Source organism: Oryx dammah, unplaced genomic scaffold, assembly GCF_014754425.2.
Source record: "Oryx dammah isolate SB20612 unplaced genomic scaffold, SCBI_Odam_1.1 HiC_scaffold_11, whole genome shotgun sequence".
NCBI classification, from domain to species: domain Eukaryota; kingdom Metazoa; phylum Chordata; class Mammalia; order Artiodactyla; family Bovidae; genus Oryx; species Oryx dammah.
This window is the reverse complement of record NW_024070195.1, coordinates 278,127-295,987: the sequence shown is the minus strand read 5'-3', so window position 1 is coordinate 295,987 and position 17,861 is coordinate 278,127. Positions and strand designations below refer to the sequence as shown.

At 46.3% G+C, this 17,861-nt stretch overlaps 1 protein-coding gene across 3 annotated transcripts in view; it reads left to right on the top strand.

Moving 5' to 3' along the window:
- The window catches only part of EXOC2 (exocyst complex component 2), a 120,209-nt gene that overhangs the window by 59,017 nt on the left and 43,331 nt on the right, over positions 1-17,861 (top strand). For all 3 annotated transcript variants that reach the window (XR_005722676.1, XM_040249275.1, XM_040249276.1), the window contains exons 12-17: positions 337-462; positions 3,208-3,332; positions 10,967-11,032; positions 11,207-11,364; positions 11,717-11,838; positions 13,201-13,262. Coding sequence is in view for 2 of the 3 variants with exons in the window: in XM_040249275.1 (XP_040105209.1) it covers positions 337-462; positions 3,208-3,332; positions 10,967-11,032; positions 11,207-11,364; positions 11,717-11,838; positions 13,201-13,262 (659 nt within the window). In the remaining variant the exon portion in view is untranslated. The remainder of the gene's footprint in view (positions 1-336; positions 463-3,207; positions 3,333-10,966; positions 11,033-11,206; positions 11,365-11,716; positions 11,839-13,200; positions 13,263-17,861) is intronic.

The following is a 17,861-nucleotide window of genomic DNA, read 5'->3' as shown; positions in this document are numbered from 1 at the left end:
GACCCCTTGCCTTCCTTCTCCAGCCAAGCTGCTTTCAAAAATGAGTTTCACCCTGGTTTTCATGTATATGGCGCCCCCCCACTCTGTTTTGCCAGAAGTTGATTCTGAAGTGATACATAAGTTTTGTGTCTGTACTAAGCCAGAGTAACAGCTTTAATCCTCCATATCTGTATGGTGGGAGTGACTTTTAAAAGCTATTTAGACAAAATATTTCTAGTTCTACTTCAGTTGATGTCTTATTTAAAAGATGGAAATTTAGAGCGAGGTCTAAATTTCGGTCCATTTAATCACCTAGTAATTTCCAGGAGTCCAAGAAAACACCGCCTCTCTTTTCAGGGCCCCCGGGCCTTCACAGCACCTCGCTGGACCTCGACGCCGAGTTGCGTGCCTCCGCGCCCAGTCACCTCGGGCAGACGGCGTCGCTGAAGAGGGGCAGCAGCTTCCAGCCTGGTCGGGATGACGGTGCGTGTCTCCCTCCGCTTCTTCTTTCAGATTCGTGTTTTGTACCTGCTGTTTTTCTCCTGGAAAGTTCCATAATTACTTGTGTTGCTGCTGCTATTACCAGCCATCATGCTTTCTAGTTGTTAAGTAACAGCCCAGAAATTAAACTTAGATAATCACAATGTATTTTACATTGCACATTAAAGAAATAATCACAGTGTATTTTACATTGCACATTAAAGAAATGCCATTTGATGTTTTAAGAAACCATTGGGCATAGGTCAGTGTTACTCACGTTTCTGTGGTTGAGTTTTTCAAAATATGCCACAGAAAAAATTCTCTGAGAACTTCTTCAGGATGAATGTTGCAACAAAAGTTAATTTCTGTAGGCAGTACAGAAAAATAGTAGACAATTTTTTACCAAATTTTAAAATTTGGTTTGAAAAAGAGTTGCTCATTCAATATTAATCATAAATTGGTAATCATCGTTCCTGGGGTAAGTAAGGCATCTCAGATTGTAACTGTGTTACGTTTTTTCCTGAGGTTGACATTTATCTGCTGTCTGTTTGCGTATGTGAGATATAAAACATGTGGTTATAGTACATTCATGTAACGGTTAGATGCTGTTAGTCACTGATGGCGTGTAACCTGAATAATCAATATAAGGAATGCAAGTGAGGTAATAGAAATACGTCTTATTAATTTCCAGTACCTCTGAAGGTTATTTCAAAGTATTTCATATTATTCTTTCAAGTATTGGAGTAGAGATGTATTAATAATATGAATGAATGTCCATCGTAAGCACAACTTAAAATCAGATGATTCTTTTGTGCTAAATGAAAGGTTCTCTCTGTAACTGTCAGTGTCCCCTTCTTACCCTGTTCCCTCCAGACACTGGAGTGAATACTGGGAAGAGCATGGCTGCTTGCTTCTGTCCAGTGTGTAGCATCTAGCCCTGTGAGCAGAGGCCACCAGGCTCTGATCCACAGTCAGACTGCTGAGTCTCAGAGCACACCTCCTTCCCTGACAAGGGTGATGCGGAGTCTGTGAACGCTGTGTGCACCTCTCCCTGCTGCTCCGTGCTGCCCTGCCGCCAGCTGACCCTCTAACAGGTTTAACTTAGAAGTGACACTTGAGGCTGACTGAGTTATATCATCCTCATCTCGAGTCCGTTCAGTTCAGTCACTCAGTCGTGTCCGACTCTTTGCGACCCCATGGACTGCAGCGCACCAGGCTTCCCTTTCCATCACCAACTCCTGGAGCTTGCTCAAACTCATGTCCATCAAGTCGGTGATGCCATCCAGCCATCTCATTCTCTCTCGTCCCCTTCTCCTCCTGCCTTCAGTCTTTCCCAGCATCAGGCAGGGTCTTTTCCAATGAGTCAGTTCTTCACATCAGGTGGCCAAAGTATTGGAGTTTCAGCTTCAGCATCAGTCCTTCGAATGAATGTTCAGGACTGATCTCCTTCAGAATGGCCTGGTTGGATCTCCTTGCTGTCCAAGGGACTCTCAAGAGTCTTCTTCAACATCACAGTTCAAAAGCATCAATTCTTTGGTTCTCAGCTTTCTTTGAAGTCCAACTCTCACATCTCTACATGACTACTGGAAAAACCATAGCTTTGACTAGATGGACCTTTTTCAGTGACGTAATGTCTCTGCTTTTTACTGTGCTGTCTAGGTTGGTCATGGTTTTTCTTCCAAGGACCAAGCTTCCTTATAATTTCATGGCTGCAGTCACCATCTGCAGTGATTTTGGATCCCTCCAAAATAAAGTCTCTCACTCTTTCCATGGTTTCCCCATCTATTTGCCATGAAGTGATAAGTGACGGGACCGGATGCCGTGATCTTAGTTTGCCATGATCCATGTCGAGTAGTTCAAATTTATCCTGCCTGGGTTTTGTCAAGCTTCTTGCATCTACTTTATCAAATTCTGAAAGTTTTCTTCAAATTTGGGAGATTCTGGGCAATCACTCTGTCAGACTTTCTGCTTCCTTTTCTGGACCCCAGTGGCATGTCTATTGATCCACTGGGTTATCCATAGACTTCAGAGGTCTGATCCTCACCCGTCTTTCCACTCTGCTCCATTATAGAGTTGATTACTCTGCCTTCAGCTTCTCTGATGTTTTATCTTCAGTGGCTAACCTAAACATTTCACATTGTTTTTTCATCTCTAGAAGTTCCATTTGGTTCTTTTGAATTTCTTCCCTTTCTTTCCTCATCATTTTCATGTTTTCTTTTACTTGAACATTGTCCTTGTGGGTTAATTCCATCTCTGTCATTTACTCTTAACTAGTTTTCTCCCGGTTTTCTGGTTCTGATTCTTTCCCCTGCCTTTCATCCTGGCTAGTCATGTTTTGTTGTTTCTCAGACACTGGGAATGTTCAGTGTTGAGTGTCTGGGTTTTGTTGTCTCCCTTTAAAGAGTGTGAGGCTTCATCAGTTGCTTGGGAGCAAGTGTGTTTCTGGCCTGTGGCTAATCTGCTGGAGCGGTAGCCTGCCTTCTGGAGCCCCAGCTGAAAGGACTGGGCTAGTCAGGAGGGCTGCTCCCTGCCCCGCTGTGAGGCTCCCTGGCCCCTGCCCTCGCCACTGCCCCGCTGTGAGGCTCCCTGGCCCCTGCCCTCGCCACTGCCCCGCTGTGAGGCTCCCTGGCCCCTGCCCTCGCCAGTGCCCCGCTGTGAAGTTAGTTGTGGGTACAGCAGTGTGTTCAAAGAGATTTTCACTCTTGATTCAAAAGTATATTAATACTGTTACCTTCTTTTCCCCTTTAGCGTGGAGATGCAAAACTCCTCATCAGGTGGCATTTGTTGAAAAACTGACCAAGCTTGTTTTAAGTCAGCTGCCCAACTTCTGGAAACTCTGGATTTCATATGTCAATGGAAGCCTTTTCAGCGAGGTACGTGTGCAGATTTGACTGTAGATGTAGCTCAGTCATTGTGAGTTTCTAGTCTTAATCATTTTAGATTTTGAAGTGACTTTTCTAAAACCTCAGAAGCCCAGAGCCTCTATCGTCAGATATTTTAAGATTAGTTGAAAATTCTATACAGCCCTAACACTGATAGCTACAGCCCTAACACTATACAGCCCTCACACTGATAGCTGTGTGGCCTTGATCAAGTGCCCTCCCTGTTCTGGCCTCGGGCCCTTGACTGTAGAGAGAGAGTAGTGAGTATCTCCCAGGAGGTGGGTGAGGGTTTGGGGAGATGGCCACTCAGAAAACAAGACTCCAGGGTGAGGACAGTGCCAGTCAGGCCATGCTGTGGGTGAGACTGCTGTGCAGTTGACAGGAAGCAAGTGATAAAACGAGGAGAAAACGTCTGCATCTGGCACCTAGGTCTGAAGTGAGCAGGACTTTCCTGGTTGGACAGAACTTAAAGGTCCTGTTTTCTGGCCCCTGCGGGCTCCACCTGAGAAGCTGTTTAAGCGTTTCCGTTCTTAGAAGCTGCACACATGCTCAGTGTCCTGATCATAGACAGTTGGCAGCACAGAGGTTAGGGGTGTAGAGAGGCGGGTCTGCTGTCTCCCTCCCTGCTCACCCGTGGCAGGCCCCTAGGTCCCAGGGTGTAGACTCCGAGGCTTTTCATCAGTGGTTAGAAGAAAGCTCTGTGCAGAGGGCAGCCTCCCGTGCGGCGCGCACGGAGTTTGGCCTTCACATGTGCAGAGCTGCTTGTTGCTCCTGAGGAGGAGGGCTCCTTCAGGCGCCCTGCAGCAGGCTCCGTCAACGCTCCACTGCACACGGGCCCCCCTGACACGGCGCACCCTCACTCTCTTGCCTGCCCCCCCAAAGCAGGTCCCTCTTGAGACTGGAAAGAGGAGGTGCCTCCACACCAGGGCCTGGACAGGTGTGTTCATAGCTGCTTTTGCAGAGTGTCAGCATTCAAACACCCAGTGTGTGTCGCTGACTAGCTGTGATGTGGCAGCTAACAGTATGTGAAATGCTTATGACAGTATCTGGCAGATAAATGAGATGTTGCTCTTTCTATTTGGAGAAAGCATTCTTTCCAGTATTTGAAGTGTTGTTGGCCTGGCTCACAGAAGGTGTCTCATAGCTGTAAGAATTGCGGCAATGGTGTTGACCAGAGATGTGAGGGGCGGCGTTGAGGCAGGGCTCACACACCTAAGGGAGCGGCGCCCTGGAAACTGCCTGAAGCTCGTTGTCTTTTTTTTCCCAGTACAGTGTTTTTCCTTCCAGTTGTATCAGTTTCTGGAGGTGCTCTCCCCCTCCACATGGACAGTAATTATCTCATCTTGAGTCTTTATTTAGAGTTTTTGATCTGGGATAATGTAGTGAAAAGGGACTATATTTCCCTGCCTTACAGGTTATACCTAGTTGTGGTAAATGTCTAGATGAAGTATTTAATTGCAGACGAAAAATAAATGAGCTCAGGAATAATATTAGCCCTGAAAAAAAAATCACTTGTAATTAGTTGTATGAGTTGGATTTGCCTGTGGAGTTTCTACCTATTTATAGTCATAAATTTCTCTTAAAAGTTTATAATAACGTTATTAGTTAAGTGTAATTTACTCCACAGATTTGAGTGCGTTTTTAATTAAGTTACCCTCTACTGGAAAGCTAGTGAGACCCCACAGGACAGTGGAGGGAGTGGAGGAGTGAGGAGAGGGTCCTGTCATGTCATGAGTGAAAACCAGAGGCTTGAATCGATGTTGGGAAGAGTTCCAGGGTTTTTGGTATTTCATTTCATACAAGAAAGCTCTGAAATATTTAGTTACAACTTACTTGAATTTCTTGTTGTAAAACTGTTTTTGTTTTATTTAGTGTTCATCCGTTAAAAGATTTAGATGGAGTTTCCAACAGTTTAACAAATAGTTCTTCAGACGAGTCACGGCCACGCGAAGCGACTCGTGTGAATCAGAACAGTGCCGTCTAACCGTCGGTCTGACCACAGAGCAGTTTTGGTCTGTGTGTGCAGGAAAGAGTGAGGGTTTAGCTGGTGAAATGTTAATAGTAGGGTAAGATCTCTCCTTTAGATGTCTCTTAAATATAGTGTATTTTCAGGTGAAAACTTTTAAAGTATCCAAATTTTTAAATATTAGGAATCAGCATTTTAAAAAGTTGTATAACTCATAGTATGTAAATTAAAATGTTCTTCCCGTTGCAAAATTTTCTTTTTAAAAGCAGGGCAGACTGCACATAATTCAGCATGTTGGAGATATTCAACTCCTTATCAAATAAAACCAATAAGTAACAAATTTTTTTTACCAGTTGGAAGAGGAAGGCCTTACAACTGGTTCCCCCACCCACTCACTCCACCTGCTCACTTCTTTACGTGATTGGAGACGCCCTTGGAGTCTAAACAGTTATTCTGTCCCGTCGGCGTCTTCATGCACGCACTCGCACCTGTTTGGTGGGCCAAGACTGTTGTGGAAAAGTTTAGCCTTAATTTTAGGATGATGTTTCTAACAGTTGATTTTTACTCTTTCCGTTGATTCAAAGCTATTTCACAGGACAAAGGACTTTGAAGTAATCTTCCCATTGGACAGACATTGAGTGCTGTGGCAGATACAACAAGAAAAACGCTGTCTGGCAGTCAGGATACTTAGTTTTATATGGGCACAGTCCTTCACGGAGACAAATTGCGCCTTCTGTGAGAGTCCCTCCCCTTCCTGTGCAGCACAGCAAGCCAGGCCTTATGGTCAGGCCTCGGGAAAACAGATGCTAGGACGCCGGCTCTGTTTTCAGCAGGATATGTATGGAGAGAGCGGGTTTATTCCAAGGAGCTGTCTCCCCGGACTGCGGAGTTAATGGCTCCAGGGCCCATAGTCAGCGTGCTGGAGGCCCTGTGGTTCCCAGCTGCAGGCCAGCAGACTCCAGACCCAGAAAGCCACCCTTTCACTCTGTTCTGCTCAGGCCGTCTGCAGACACCAAGAAGGCGATCTGAAATTCACATTTGGAAAGGAGACCTTTCTGCGAGGAAAGATTTGGGCTGGAAATGTGAATTTGGAGCTGTGATCTTGTGACTTAGAATGAGAAGTATGTATTTGATCTTCACTTCTGATATTGTGACTTCGTAAGTGTGCAGGCATGTTAGCGAGTGTCTCATCTCCCCACTGAGGCCAGGCTCGTTGTCCAGAGGACTGGCCGTGGGTTTAGAGGGTAGGAACTTTCAGTGCCACCCCAGAGAGAGGGGCTGAAGGCTGAGTTCAGTCGCCAGGGATCTCATCAGGTGTGTCTGCACGATGAAGCCTCAGTAGGAGCCCTGGGGACGGGGACACCTCTCCCTTTGCCTCTTGCCCTTCTAGCTGGTCGGGCTCCGCCGTGAGCCCCTCCGCTCACATCTCACCACAGCTCTGCATCACCTCAGTTGCTTCTCAAGTGTCTTAAAGGGGGAAAAGCATAAACTTCTGTAAATCCTGGTGTACAAAGAATTTTGAGTGTTGTTGGCCAAGAGACTTAGGAATTCACTTGTTGAATTATTATCATGATTTTTCGTTCTTTCAAAAAAAGCATCACTACAAAGAAAAAAACTAAAAGTTGCACAAGAAGTGAGAGTTACTACCAGAGAGGGGTGTGTGTCTGTGTGTACTGGCCTTGTCCATCGGGGCGTCTGCCTCTTGGTGAAAACACCAGCATCCTTATCCTTGTCTTCCTCCTTCGGGTCAAAAGTGTTGATCATGTAGATGGCTCTCCACGGTTTCTCTAGCTTATACCTAAAAAAAAATGACATTACCTGAAGTATTTTAAAATTACCTTGGTGTCAGTATCATAGTCATTTATAATGCAGTTACTCCACCTAAATACACCAGTGTTTTACCTTTTCACGTTATGGTGCTGAGTTTTTTTATATTATGCCATTTCATGATGACTTGTTCCTTTGGAAAGTATCCTAAGTTTGTCCTGCTAGGACATTCTATAGAATAATATTTGGTTGTAAGAAAATTTGATAATAAAAAGTTAACTGAAATCCAGTTGAAGAGATTTCTCTCTTAATCAGCGTAAAGTGGTCTTCTACACACTGCTCTAAGGAGAAAGAGAAATCAGAGGGAAACATGACTCTACAGTCAGTTCTAGAATACATTCCCTCCAAACTGGACTAAAATCCCTGGAAGAAGAGTGCTGATGTGTAATTAAAAAAAAACAAACAAAACACCACCATTCATGCTTATAGTCTCGAATACTGTGGGGGGAGTGTGGGGGCAGGGTTTCCCACGGGGGGCGTTCCTAAAGAGCCCGCCTGCCAATGCAGGAGGTACCAGAGACTCGGGTTCAGTCCTTGGGTCAGGAAAGTCCCCTGGAGGAGGGCATGGCAACCCACTTTGCCGGGAGCCAGTGTGAGGAATCCCACCCGTGACAAGGTCATGAGGGAGGAAGCTGACATATGCAAGGCCGTGATCAGACTTCAGGAGTTCCCCCTGGCATTTCCTGAGCATCCACCCCCCAAAATAAAAATCCGCCGGCTTTTGTACTCTGCTTTTCCACTTTTCTGATATCTTCTGGAAAAAAGTCAACTCAGGGCTTTAGTCTTCTGCATTTGAAAGGGATGTTTCAGTTAACGCCCTCTGATTGCTCTCTAGCTTGCCTAACAGGTTCCCCGGACCTCTTACAGCTTGTGAATTGCTTGTAGCCCCCAACCAGGAGAGGCACAAAGCTTAAAAGCATCTTAAAGATACAGAGCCTTTTCTAAAGAGTTAAAAATTGTATTGGTGACGGGATTTCACTGTTGACTCAATGATTGCTGCCAGGCCTCCATATATCTTTTAGGCACCTGGGAGGATGTTAATCAATGTAAACGGGATATGGAAAAAGATATAGAGTAGTTCTGATGTTAGCAACACTAGACTTTGAGTTAATTACTTCTCTTTGCACTCCTCTTGTGTCCTTGCTATGTAAGAATGTAACTTTATTTAGTACTTTCTGAGAGTGGCACCAAACCTTGGGAAGATCAACACAAATAAGTCTTCTGGTTGACACAAACCCTTATCAGAAAAAAGGCTGTAAAATGTTAATTGGCCCCTTTTGCTGGAAGATGATGTAAATTACCTAAGACTTGTGTATACAACTAGGTATGCAGAGAGAAAAGCCTGGTTTTGATAAGAGTCTGGGCTGCTAACACTGCGTAATTTTGTATTACCCATTGATCTCTATGTACAATCTAAAAGGTATATAAGGCCTTCTAAACAATAGGAGCCGGAGCCAGTCGCTGGACTGGTTTCCCCTGTGTCTCTCTCTCTTTTTCCCTCCTCTTTACTTTAATTTCAGGCTGAATTTCCATCTGGGGCGCGGAGGCTCGCCAAGTCTACTTACTTGCCCTGGCTGTTAAGACCCGCGCAAAAGGGAGCTTAAGGCGAGGCACCCTTAGATATTCAAGCGAGCGCCGGTGGCCGAACATAGATGGTGCAAGTTCCTTGTCTGGAATTTTATTGGTCTTCTGCGTAATCCAAGCTATTCAGCCCTCTTCCTCCACTTAATCTTCCTACTACACTATTGTTTGTTAATCTAATCTTACATCAATCAATAAAGAAGCCCCCTCGCTGACTCCGTCCACCCTTCGAATTCCCTGGACCCACCGGGGCTGGACCCCGGCACCACTGTCTTGCCTGGACATCCCACAGACAGAGGAGCCTCGTGGGCAACAGTCCATGGGGTCACGAAGAGTCGGACACCACTGAGCGCACACATTGAGGGAGGGGCCGGTGGACCAGGTCCCGCAGATGCCCGGACCCTCCCGGAGCTGCTCCTGCTCCCATTTCTGTTCCAGCCCGGGAAGCAGCTCTGGAGCGCTGTCGTGGGCCGCGTGCCTGGAGGTTCAGCCGTAGAGCGTCGCAGATGAGCGCGACAGGTGACAGGCACCTACAGAAAGGATAGCTGTAGCCTCGTGCTTAGGGCTACTTATGGGGATTGTGCTTAAAGCTTTTAGGAAGATAAATAGCTTCTTGTTGGAATAAGGAGGGTTTTCTAGTTCAGTTCAGTTCAGTCGCTCAGTCGTGTCCGACTCTGCGACCCCATGAGTCGCAGCGCGCCAGGCCTCCCTGTCCATCACCATCTCCCGGAGTTCACTCAGACTCGCGTCCATCGAGTCCGTGATGCCATCCAGCCATCTCATCCTCGGTCGTCCCCTTCTCCTCCTGCCCCCAATCCCTCCCAGCATCAGAGTCTTTTCCAGTGAGTCAACTCTTCACATGAGGTGGCCAAAGTACTGGAGCTTCAGCTTTAGCTTCAGTCCTTCCAAAGAAATCCCAGGACTGATCTCCTTCAGAATGGACTGGTTGGATCTCCTTGCAGTCCAAGGGACTCTCAAGAGTCTTCTCCAACACCGCACTTCAAAAGCATCAATTCTTCAGCGCTCAGCCTTCTTCACAGTCCAACTCTCACATCCATACATGACCACAGGAAAAACCATAGCCTTGACTAGACAGACTTTTGTTGGCAAAGTAATGTCTCTGCTTTTGAATATACTATCTAGGTTGCTCATAACTTTTCTTCCAAGGAGTAAGCATCTTTTAATTTCATGGCTGCAGTCACCATCTGCAGTGATTTTGGAGCCCCCCAAAATAAAGTGTGACACTGCTTCCCCTATCTCCCCATCTATTTCCCATGAAGTGATGGGACCGGATGCCATGATCTTCGTTTTCTGGATGTTGAGCTTTAAGCCAACTTTTTCACTCTCCTCTTTCACTTTCATCAAGAGGCCTTTTAGTTCCTCTTCACTTTCAGCCATAAGGGTGGTGTCATCTGCATATCTGAGGTTATTGATATTTCTCCTGACAATCTTGATTCCAGCTTGTGTTTCTTCCAGGGGCAAGTCAGGTGGTCTAGTATTCCCATCTCTTTCAGAATTTTCCACAATTTATTGTGATCCACACAGTCAAAGGCTTTGGCATAGTCAATAAAGCAGAAATTGATGTTTTTTCTGGAACTCTTTGCTTTTTCCATGATCCAGCGGATGTTGGCAATTTGATCTCTGGTTCCTCTGCCTTTTCTAAAACCAGCTTGAACATCAGGGAGTTCACGGTTCATGTATTGCTGAAGCCTGGCTTGGAGAATTTTGAGCATTACTTTACTAGCATGTGAGATGAGTATAATTGTGCGGTATAGTTTGAGCATTCTTTGGCATTGCCTTTCTTAGGGATTGGAATGAAAACTGACTTTTTCCAGTCCTGTGGCCACTGCTGAGTTTTCCAAATTTGTTGGCATATTGAGTGCAGCACTTTCACAGCATCATCTTTCAGGATTTGAAATAGCTTTACTGGAATTCCATCACCTCCACTAGCTTTGTTTGTAGTGATGCTTTCTAAGGCCCACTTGACTTCACATTCCAGGATGTCTGGCTCTAGATGAGTGATCACACCATCGTGATTATCTGGGTCGTGAAGATCTTTTTTGTACAATTCTTCTGTGTATTCTTGCCATTAATCAGAGACTTAAGATTACTACTTATACATTCCTTTTAATCAAGGTATAACCATATTTCATGCTCTCTTTGCATACAACAGCTAAGCATTTCTTATTTTATGAATTATTCTAGAGACAACTAATAAGTTTTTTGTTTTTTTTTTATTTTCATTTTTCAGACCGCTGAGAAGTCAGGCCACATTGAGAGATCAAAGAATGTAAGGCAAAGACAAAATGATTTTAAGGTAAGTGAAGGATAAGTGTGTAGACTCTTTCTCGGGGTAGGGTTTTCTCAAACAAAGTGCCTGGAAGGCCTGATCTACGTTCAAGCCGTTTGTCTTGTGCAGGCTGAGAAATGTGATTGATTCAGGCAAGTCTGACGCCGCCTAATGCCGTTCTGCTTGTCCATCAATGTGTAGAAAATGATCCAGGAAGCCATGCAGTGTCTGGCGAAGCTGGTCCGTGGGGCCCTGCTCCCACTCGGTGCGGCGGCGGGCGGCGGGCGGCAGCACGGAGGCTGGGCGGGGAAGGCTGAGCTCCCTGGACAGTGGCTGGCCCACGTCATCCAGACCCTCAGGTAAACGTGGGTGCATTCTCCAGAGAAGGGGCAAATATTCTTGTCTTTTTAGGGGAGAAAAAGACACACTCAGCAAAGAATTTTGCTCTGCCCTTTGGTGTCCACTGTTTGCTGTGTGTTGTCTGATGACCCAGTTCCTGAGCCTCCCGGGCGCTCGGGCCTGATGAGAGCGTCCCCTTTGTGGCTGTTCAATCAGAGTCACTGTGGCATTACAGCCCTTTACAACCCTTGTCTTCAGCATACAGCGCAAGCCTGTCAGCGCCGCCCTGAAGCGTGGTGGGACGCCAGAACGATGCTAGGAACCACTGCAGGCCCCTGTGCTCGCCTTGGTCTCACTGTGTCTGTCCCACAGGCTGACGTATGAATCGCTGGCCGCCCTTGAGATCCCTAGTGACCTGCTGCAGACCATCCAGGACCTCATCTTGGACCTCCGAGTGCGCTGTGTGGTGGTCACGCTGCAGCACACAGCTGAAGGTGTGTTGGGGAAGCTGATGGCATTGGCTCAGCAGCAGTTACGCACACGCCACCTCTTTCCGAAACAAGAAAGATGCTCTTATGGAAATGCGAATATTTCATATTATCTGTTGCTGTTCAATGTGGTTTTTTTTTTCTTTCAAATCCTGTTTACTTTGAGATGCCCGGCCATGCAGAAATGAAATGGATACTCTTGAAAAATACTTAAGGATGTAAGACCATCCTTATGGAAAATGTCAAGTGGAAAAAGTAGACTATAAAATGTGTATAAAGTATGATCTCAATTTGGAAAATACACATGTATATTTAAAATTAAAAAAATTTTTGATTTAGAAACATCAGCATTAGATCAAAAGGACTTAAGTTTCTCTTTGTAGCAGAAGTTACAGGTGATGCTCATTTTCTTAATGCTTTTAGAGTTTTCAGGGTTTTTGCATATATAAGAAGAAGAAGATTGTCTTTATGGAGCAGGCTCTTGGGTGTGACGTGTTTCAGAAACAGTTGGGAACGTTGTTAGGAGCGGCGCAGGCCGCTAGTGTCTTCCTTAGGACTTTGTTGTAGCCCGGCCTTGTCTGCGGGAAACTGGCCCCTGCCCTGGTGAGGGGCTGCGCCCTTAAGTGTGCCCAGATCTGTTTCTCCTGCCGTGGGCATCACGCTGTTGTTCTAGGGAGCGTGCAGGACAGACAGTCCACGCTGGTTATTAGAAAACTGTGTCATAGGCCGGCTGCTCTGCCCCTGGCCCAGCTGAGGCGCCGAGCCCAGGTCTGTTCCTCCCGCCGTGGGCATCACGCTTTTGTTGTTGGGAACGTGCAGGACAGAGAGAGTCCACACTGGTTATTAGAAATCCCGGGGGAAATGCCTTGTGTCTTACACTGTACCTGTTGAATATTATCAGGAGTGCTGAGTAAGGGTGAAGTTGTCAGTGAACCTGGCCTGGCATTCTTCAGATGGTTTTATTTACATTAATGTTTTAATAGAAAAATCCAGTAACACACATTTAAATCCTTGAGTCTTCCAGAATTAGGTGTGTGTTAGTCATTCAGTCGTGTCCGATTCTTTGTGACCCCATGGGCTGTAGCCCACCAGGCCCCTCTGTCCGTGGAATTTTCCAGGCACGAACGCTAGAGTGGGTGGCCCTTTCCTTCTCCAGGGGATCCTCCCGACTCAGGGATCGCACCCGGGTCTCCTGCGTTGGCAGGGGAGTCTTTACTGTCTGAGCCACCAAGGAGGCCTGTACCTGTTTTCACTAATTTTTTGCGAACTTATATAATTAAAAAACATAACCTTTATGGATTTTTATGTCTCTGAAGTTCAGTGAAATAACTATAGTAAGATGTGCTTGTGTACTTGTCTTCCCTGTAGACATAAAGAGGTTGGCTGAAAAGGAAGATTGGGTTGTCGACAGCGAAGGCCTGACATCTCTAGTAAGTTTCACTCCCTCTAGATGACTAGTCATTAGTGTCTGTTACGTTCGGAATAATTGATTTATGATGATGATAATGAGTGGTGCACTATTGCAACCCTAAAAATTCTCTGGAAATGGAAAAGCAAGTTTCTTAAAGTTTTCCTTCTCATAGTCATTTTTGGTTAATACTAACCACATATGCTTGCTGCTGCTGCTAAGTCACTTTAGTCGTGTCCAACTCTGTGAGACCCCGTCGACGGCAGCCCGCCAGGCTCCCCCGTCCCTGGGATTCTCCAGGCAAGAACACTGGAGTGGGTTGCCATTTCCTTCTCCAATGCATGAAAGTGAAAGTGAAGTCGCTCAGTCGTGTCCGACTCTTAGCAACCCCATGGACTGCAGCCCGCCAGGCTCCTCCGTCCATGGGATTTTCCAGGCAAGAGGACTGGAGTGGGTGCCAGTGCCTTCTCCGAACCACATATGCTTAAAAATTAGTGAAACAGTGGACCACCTTTAGAGTGATGGTTCTTCATCCTGTAACTCCTGTTTGTGTCAACATTTTTCGATGTAATGCTCAGCTTCCCAACAACTCAAATTTTTCGGAACAGCAGGATACAAAAAAACAAACTGTTGTTGCTCTAGACCCTGAGGCAAAACAGAGGACAAGAAGAGCTCCTCCAGACACACACAGAGGCGAGGTGGGCAGTTAGAGCCGCAGACTTTCACTCGAGTGCTGTCATCTTTTCAGATGGGACTTTGAGGTTTTTCAGTCCCCGTGAAATTAAGATCAGGGTTCGTGAGCTGTGTGTTTTCAAGTCTGTCTCATGGATCCCACAGCAGCCCGATAGAGGGGGTTTTCAGTTCAGTTCAGTCGCTCAGTCGTGTCCGACTCTTCGTGACCCCATGAATCGTAGCACGCCAGGCCTCCCTGTCCAGCACCAACTCCCAGAGTTCACTCAGACTCATGTCCATCGAGTCGGTGATGCCATCCAGCCATCTCATCCTCTGTCGTCCCCTTCTCCTCCTGCCCCCAATCCCTTCCCAGCATCAGAGTCTTTTCCAATGAGTCAACTGTTCACATGAGGTGGCCAAAGTACTGGAGTTTCAGCTTCAGCATCAGTCCTTCCAGTGAACACCCAGGACTGATCTCCTTTAGAATGGACTGGTTGGATCTCCTTGCAGTCCAACGGACTCTCAAGAGTCTTCTCCAACACCACAGTTCAAAAGCATCAATTCTTTGGCACTCGGCTTTCTTCACAGTCCAACTCTCACATCCATACGTGACCACAGGAAAAACCATAGCCTTGACTAGATGGACCTTTGTTGGCAAAGTAATGTCTCTGCTTTTGAATATGCTATCTAGGTTGGTCATAACTTTCCTTCCAAGGAGTAAGTGTCTTTTAATTCCATGGCTGCAGTTACCATCTGCAGTGATTTTGGAGCCCCCCCCAAAATAAAGTCTGACACCGTTTCCACTGTTTCCCCATCTATTTCCCATGAAGTGATGGGACCGGATGCCATGATCTTGGTTTTCTGAATGTTGAGTTTTAAGCCAACTTTTTCACTCTTCTCTTTCACTTTCATCAAGAGGCTCTTTAGCTCCTCTTCACTTTGTGCCATAAGGGTGGTGTCATCTGCATATCTGAGGTTATTGATATTTCTCCTGGCAATCTTGATTCCAGCTTGTGCTTCTTCCAGCCCAGTGTTTCTCAGGTGGGTTTTAGGCAAGGTTAAACATGCAGTGGCTTAAACAAGGGGTATGTCCTTTTTCTCTCCCACTGAAGCGGTTGGTACTGGTGTGGCAGCTGCAGCCTGCAGTGCAGGCAGGGTCCAGGGCTCCTCTGACCCCTGCTTTGTGAGCCTTAGTGTGGCTTCTTTCTCAGGATACCTCATGGTCACAGGATGGCAACTGCAATTCCAGCCATCACATCAGGCCTTATTCCTGTCCACAGGGAAGTCCAGCATTTTCCCAGGAGCCACAGCTGACAGCTCTGTTTACATCTGATTAGCCAGAATTTATCCACATGCCCACTACTATCTGCAACAGATGCTGGGGAAAAAATCTTGTTTTTCAGCCGAGCACATTGCTTGTCCAGTAACTTGTCTTACCTTAGGGGACAGGGACACTAGAATAAAATGGTCTGCCTTGCCCACACTTACAGGGTTGTGGGGCTGAGCTTGTGGAGGAGCAGCTGTCCCCGGTAACGTTTCTTCACGTCCTTGAATTTTTTTTGTTTGCTTGTCCACAGTCTTTCTCTGACAGTTGGGGAATTTTGACAAGTTGAAATTCTTTCCTTCTTTTCAAGATTCTCTTTTAAGTTAATACAAAGATATGCAAGTGTGTGTGTGGAATACCCACGCTTCTGAATTTTTATAAATTAAATCATGTTGAAATTATAACTTTGTTACAATTATATTTTAAAGCATTTAAAATAAAGTTGTTTTCTTTGGTTTATTTTTCACATATTTGTGTTTAAATACAAACTCTCCTATAACTAAATATTTAGAAGGAGGAGGTATGGAACCGCCCTGTACCATTCAAACTGCATGCAGCCACTTGGCACATAGCTTCAGACTCAAAACTCAAAACAGACTCAGAACAACTCAAAAAAATCTCAACTTTTTATGTTGCCTACATGTTGAAATAATACTTTGAAATATTGCATGTTATAAATTAAAATTTCTTTCACTTTCTGGATTGTGGTTCCTGGAAACTAAAATGTCTCACGCACAGTGTGCGTCTGGCTGGTGCTGTGCTTGTGTCGGGCGTGGTGAGCAGGCGGCACTGCGCGGCTTGGGCGTCTGACCTGGCTCTCCTCAGCTGCCTCGGTACGGTGCATCTTCCGAAGCTGCTTAACCTCTCTGCCTCTAGTTAAAGAAGCAGCGGAACCTTTGTTCACTGTATTGTTGGTTAGAATTAAACAAGATGCTGTAGAAAATAGCTGTAAAAAGCTTTACACATATACAGAGAATTTTAATTTATTACCACTGAAATAAAAGTACCCTACATTTACGTAAAGCCTTACTGTTATCAAAGCTCTTCCTATACTCCTGTCCTCCCTAGTTATCACAGCGAGCCTGGCTGGCAGGCCACAGACACATCACCGAACCAGCCCCCCGGAATACCTGCCGGGAATGACACAGCCAGGCAGAGCAGACAGCGCTGGCCTGGCCCTGGGTCTTGGTTCCGGCTTCAGATCATCTTGTACAAAGAAAAAGGTGCATGTTCATTTTGAGAAAACACAGCATCTGCTTTCAGGGATTTATGTTCATTAAAAAAAGAAAGTCTGACAGAGATCGAACAAGTTAGGCATAAAGAAGGTATTGGCTTCAGGTACTTCTGCGGTCGGTGTGCCTCGCACACGCGTGTAGTGGGTATGGTGGGTGCACGTCTGGGTCCACAGTGTGTGCAGAGATGGCCACGCCTGAGGTTGGTTGTAGGCGAAGAATCCCCTGGAAGGCCCTCTGAGATGGTTACTGTAGAGACTTGTTTCTAGTCAAGTTAAACTATAACGTGGTAAGAAGCTGTGACCGTAGAATCGCTGACTCATGTCTCATGACGCACGAGCCAGAGACCGAAGCCACTCACGGTGCTTGGGCGCCAGCCAGTGTGCCTCGTGACCCCATCAGCCTGCCGGAGCCGAGCGGCTGTCAGCCCAGGGCACAGACCTGCCGGGACGAAAGATGAGTCCAGGCTTGGAGCCACATGCAGGGTCCGGTCATGAGTGCTGGCCTGAGTGCATCTGGAGTTCTCAGGTTTGAACAGTCAGTCGTTTCAAAGGCTGTTACACACAGGACTTTGTTGTCTTAGCATTTGGTAGTACTGATCCCATTTGTTTGGCATGAGGCTGTTTTGTTTTCCCTGTGAGTCCTTATCAAGTTAAGGAAATGCACACAAGCCTTGCCCCTACCTCTGCCTGCAACACTTGCTGGAGAGCTTCCTGTTTTCTACAAGTGCTGAAAATGTTTTCCGCCTTCTTTCAGTTTGGATAATTCTGAGAATTCTCTTCTTTGAGAATAACTGGAATGACACCACAACAAGTTACAATGTGCTAACTCGGGCGATTCCCTGGCACAGTGCAGACGCGGCGCTTCTTTCTTTTCAGAAAACAAGCAGCGGCCGCCGTGTAGACTCACCCGTCCTCGGGCCTTCTGGCCCCGGGGCTCTCTGCTCACTTTCTGACCCTAACCCTGACCCTAGTGCAGGAGAGCAAGGCGCCCACACAGGGAAGCAGCACCCAGCTGCCCGCCGTCGACATTTGGGGCTGGGCTCCAGTGTTACTGTGGAGACATCTCAGATCTCCCTGCCTTCTGGGGCAGGTAGGCAGGCTCATCAGGTCTGACCTAAGAGGCTTTCCATTCTTTAAATACTTGGTGTGGGTGGCATTTCATTCTGTATCCACCCCCAACCTTCTTTTTTCACTTGGACTTTGGCATGTTCTCTCTGGTGCCCTCTGGCGGCTCCAAAGTTCAGTATTAAAATGACATCAAGTTGAGGTACTGTTAGCTTTTCTTAGGGCTGGATTCCTTCTTGTGAGAAAGTATAGACTTGTGTTTCTTTGGTTTGTTTGCGATGTCTCCTTTTTCTGTTCAGTTTCCCCCCAAGTTGTTAATAGCTGAA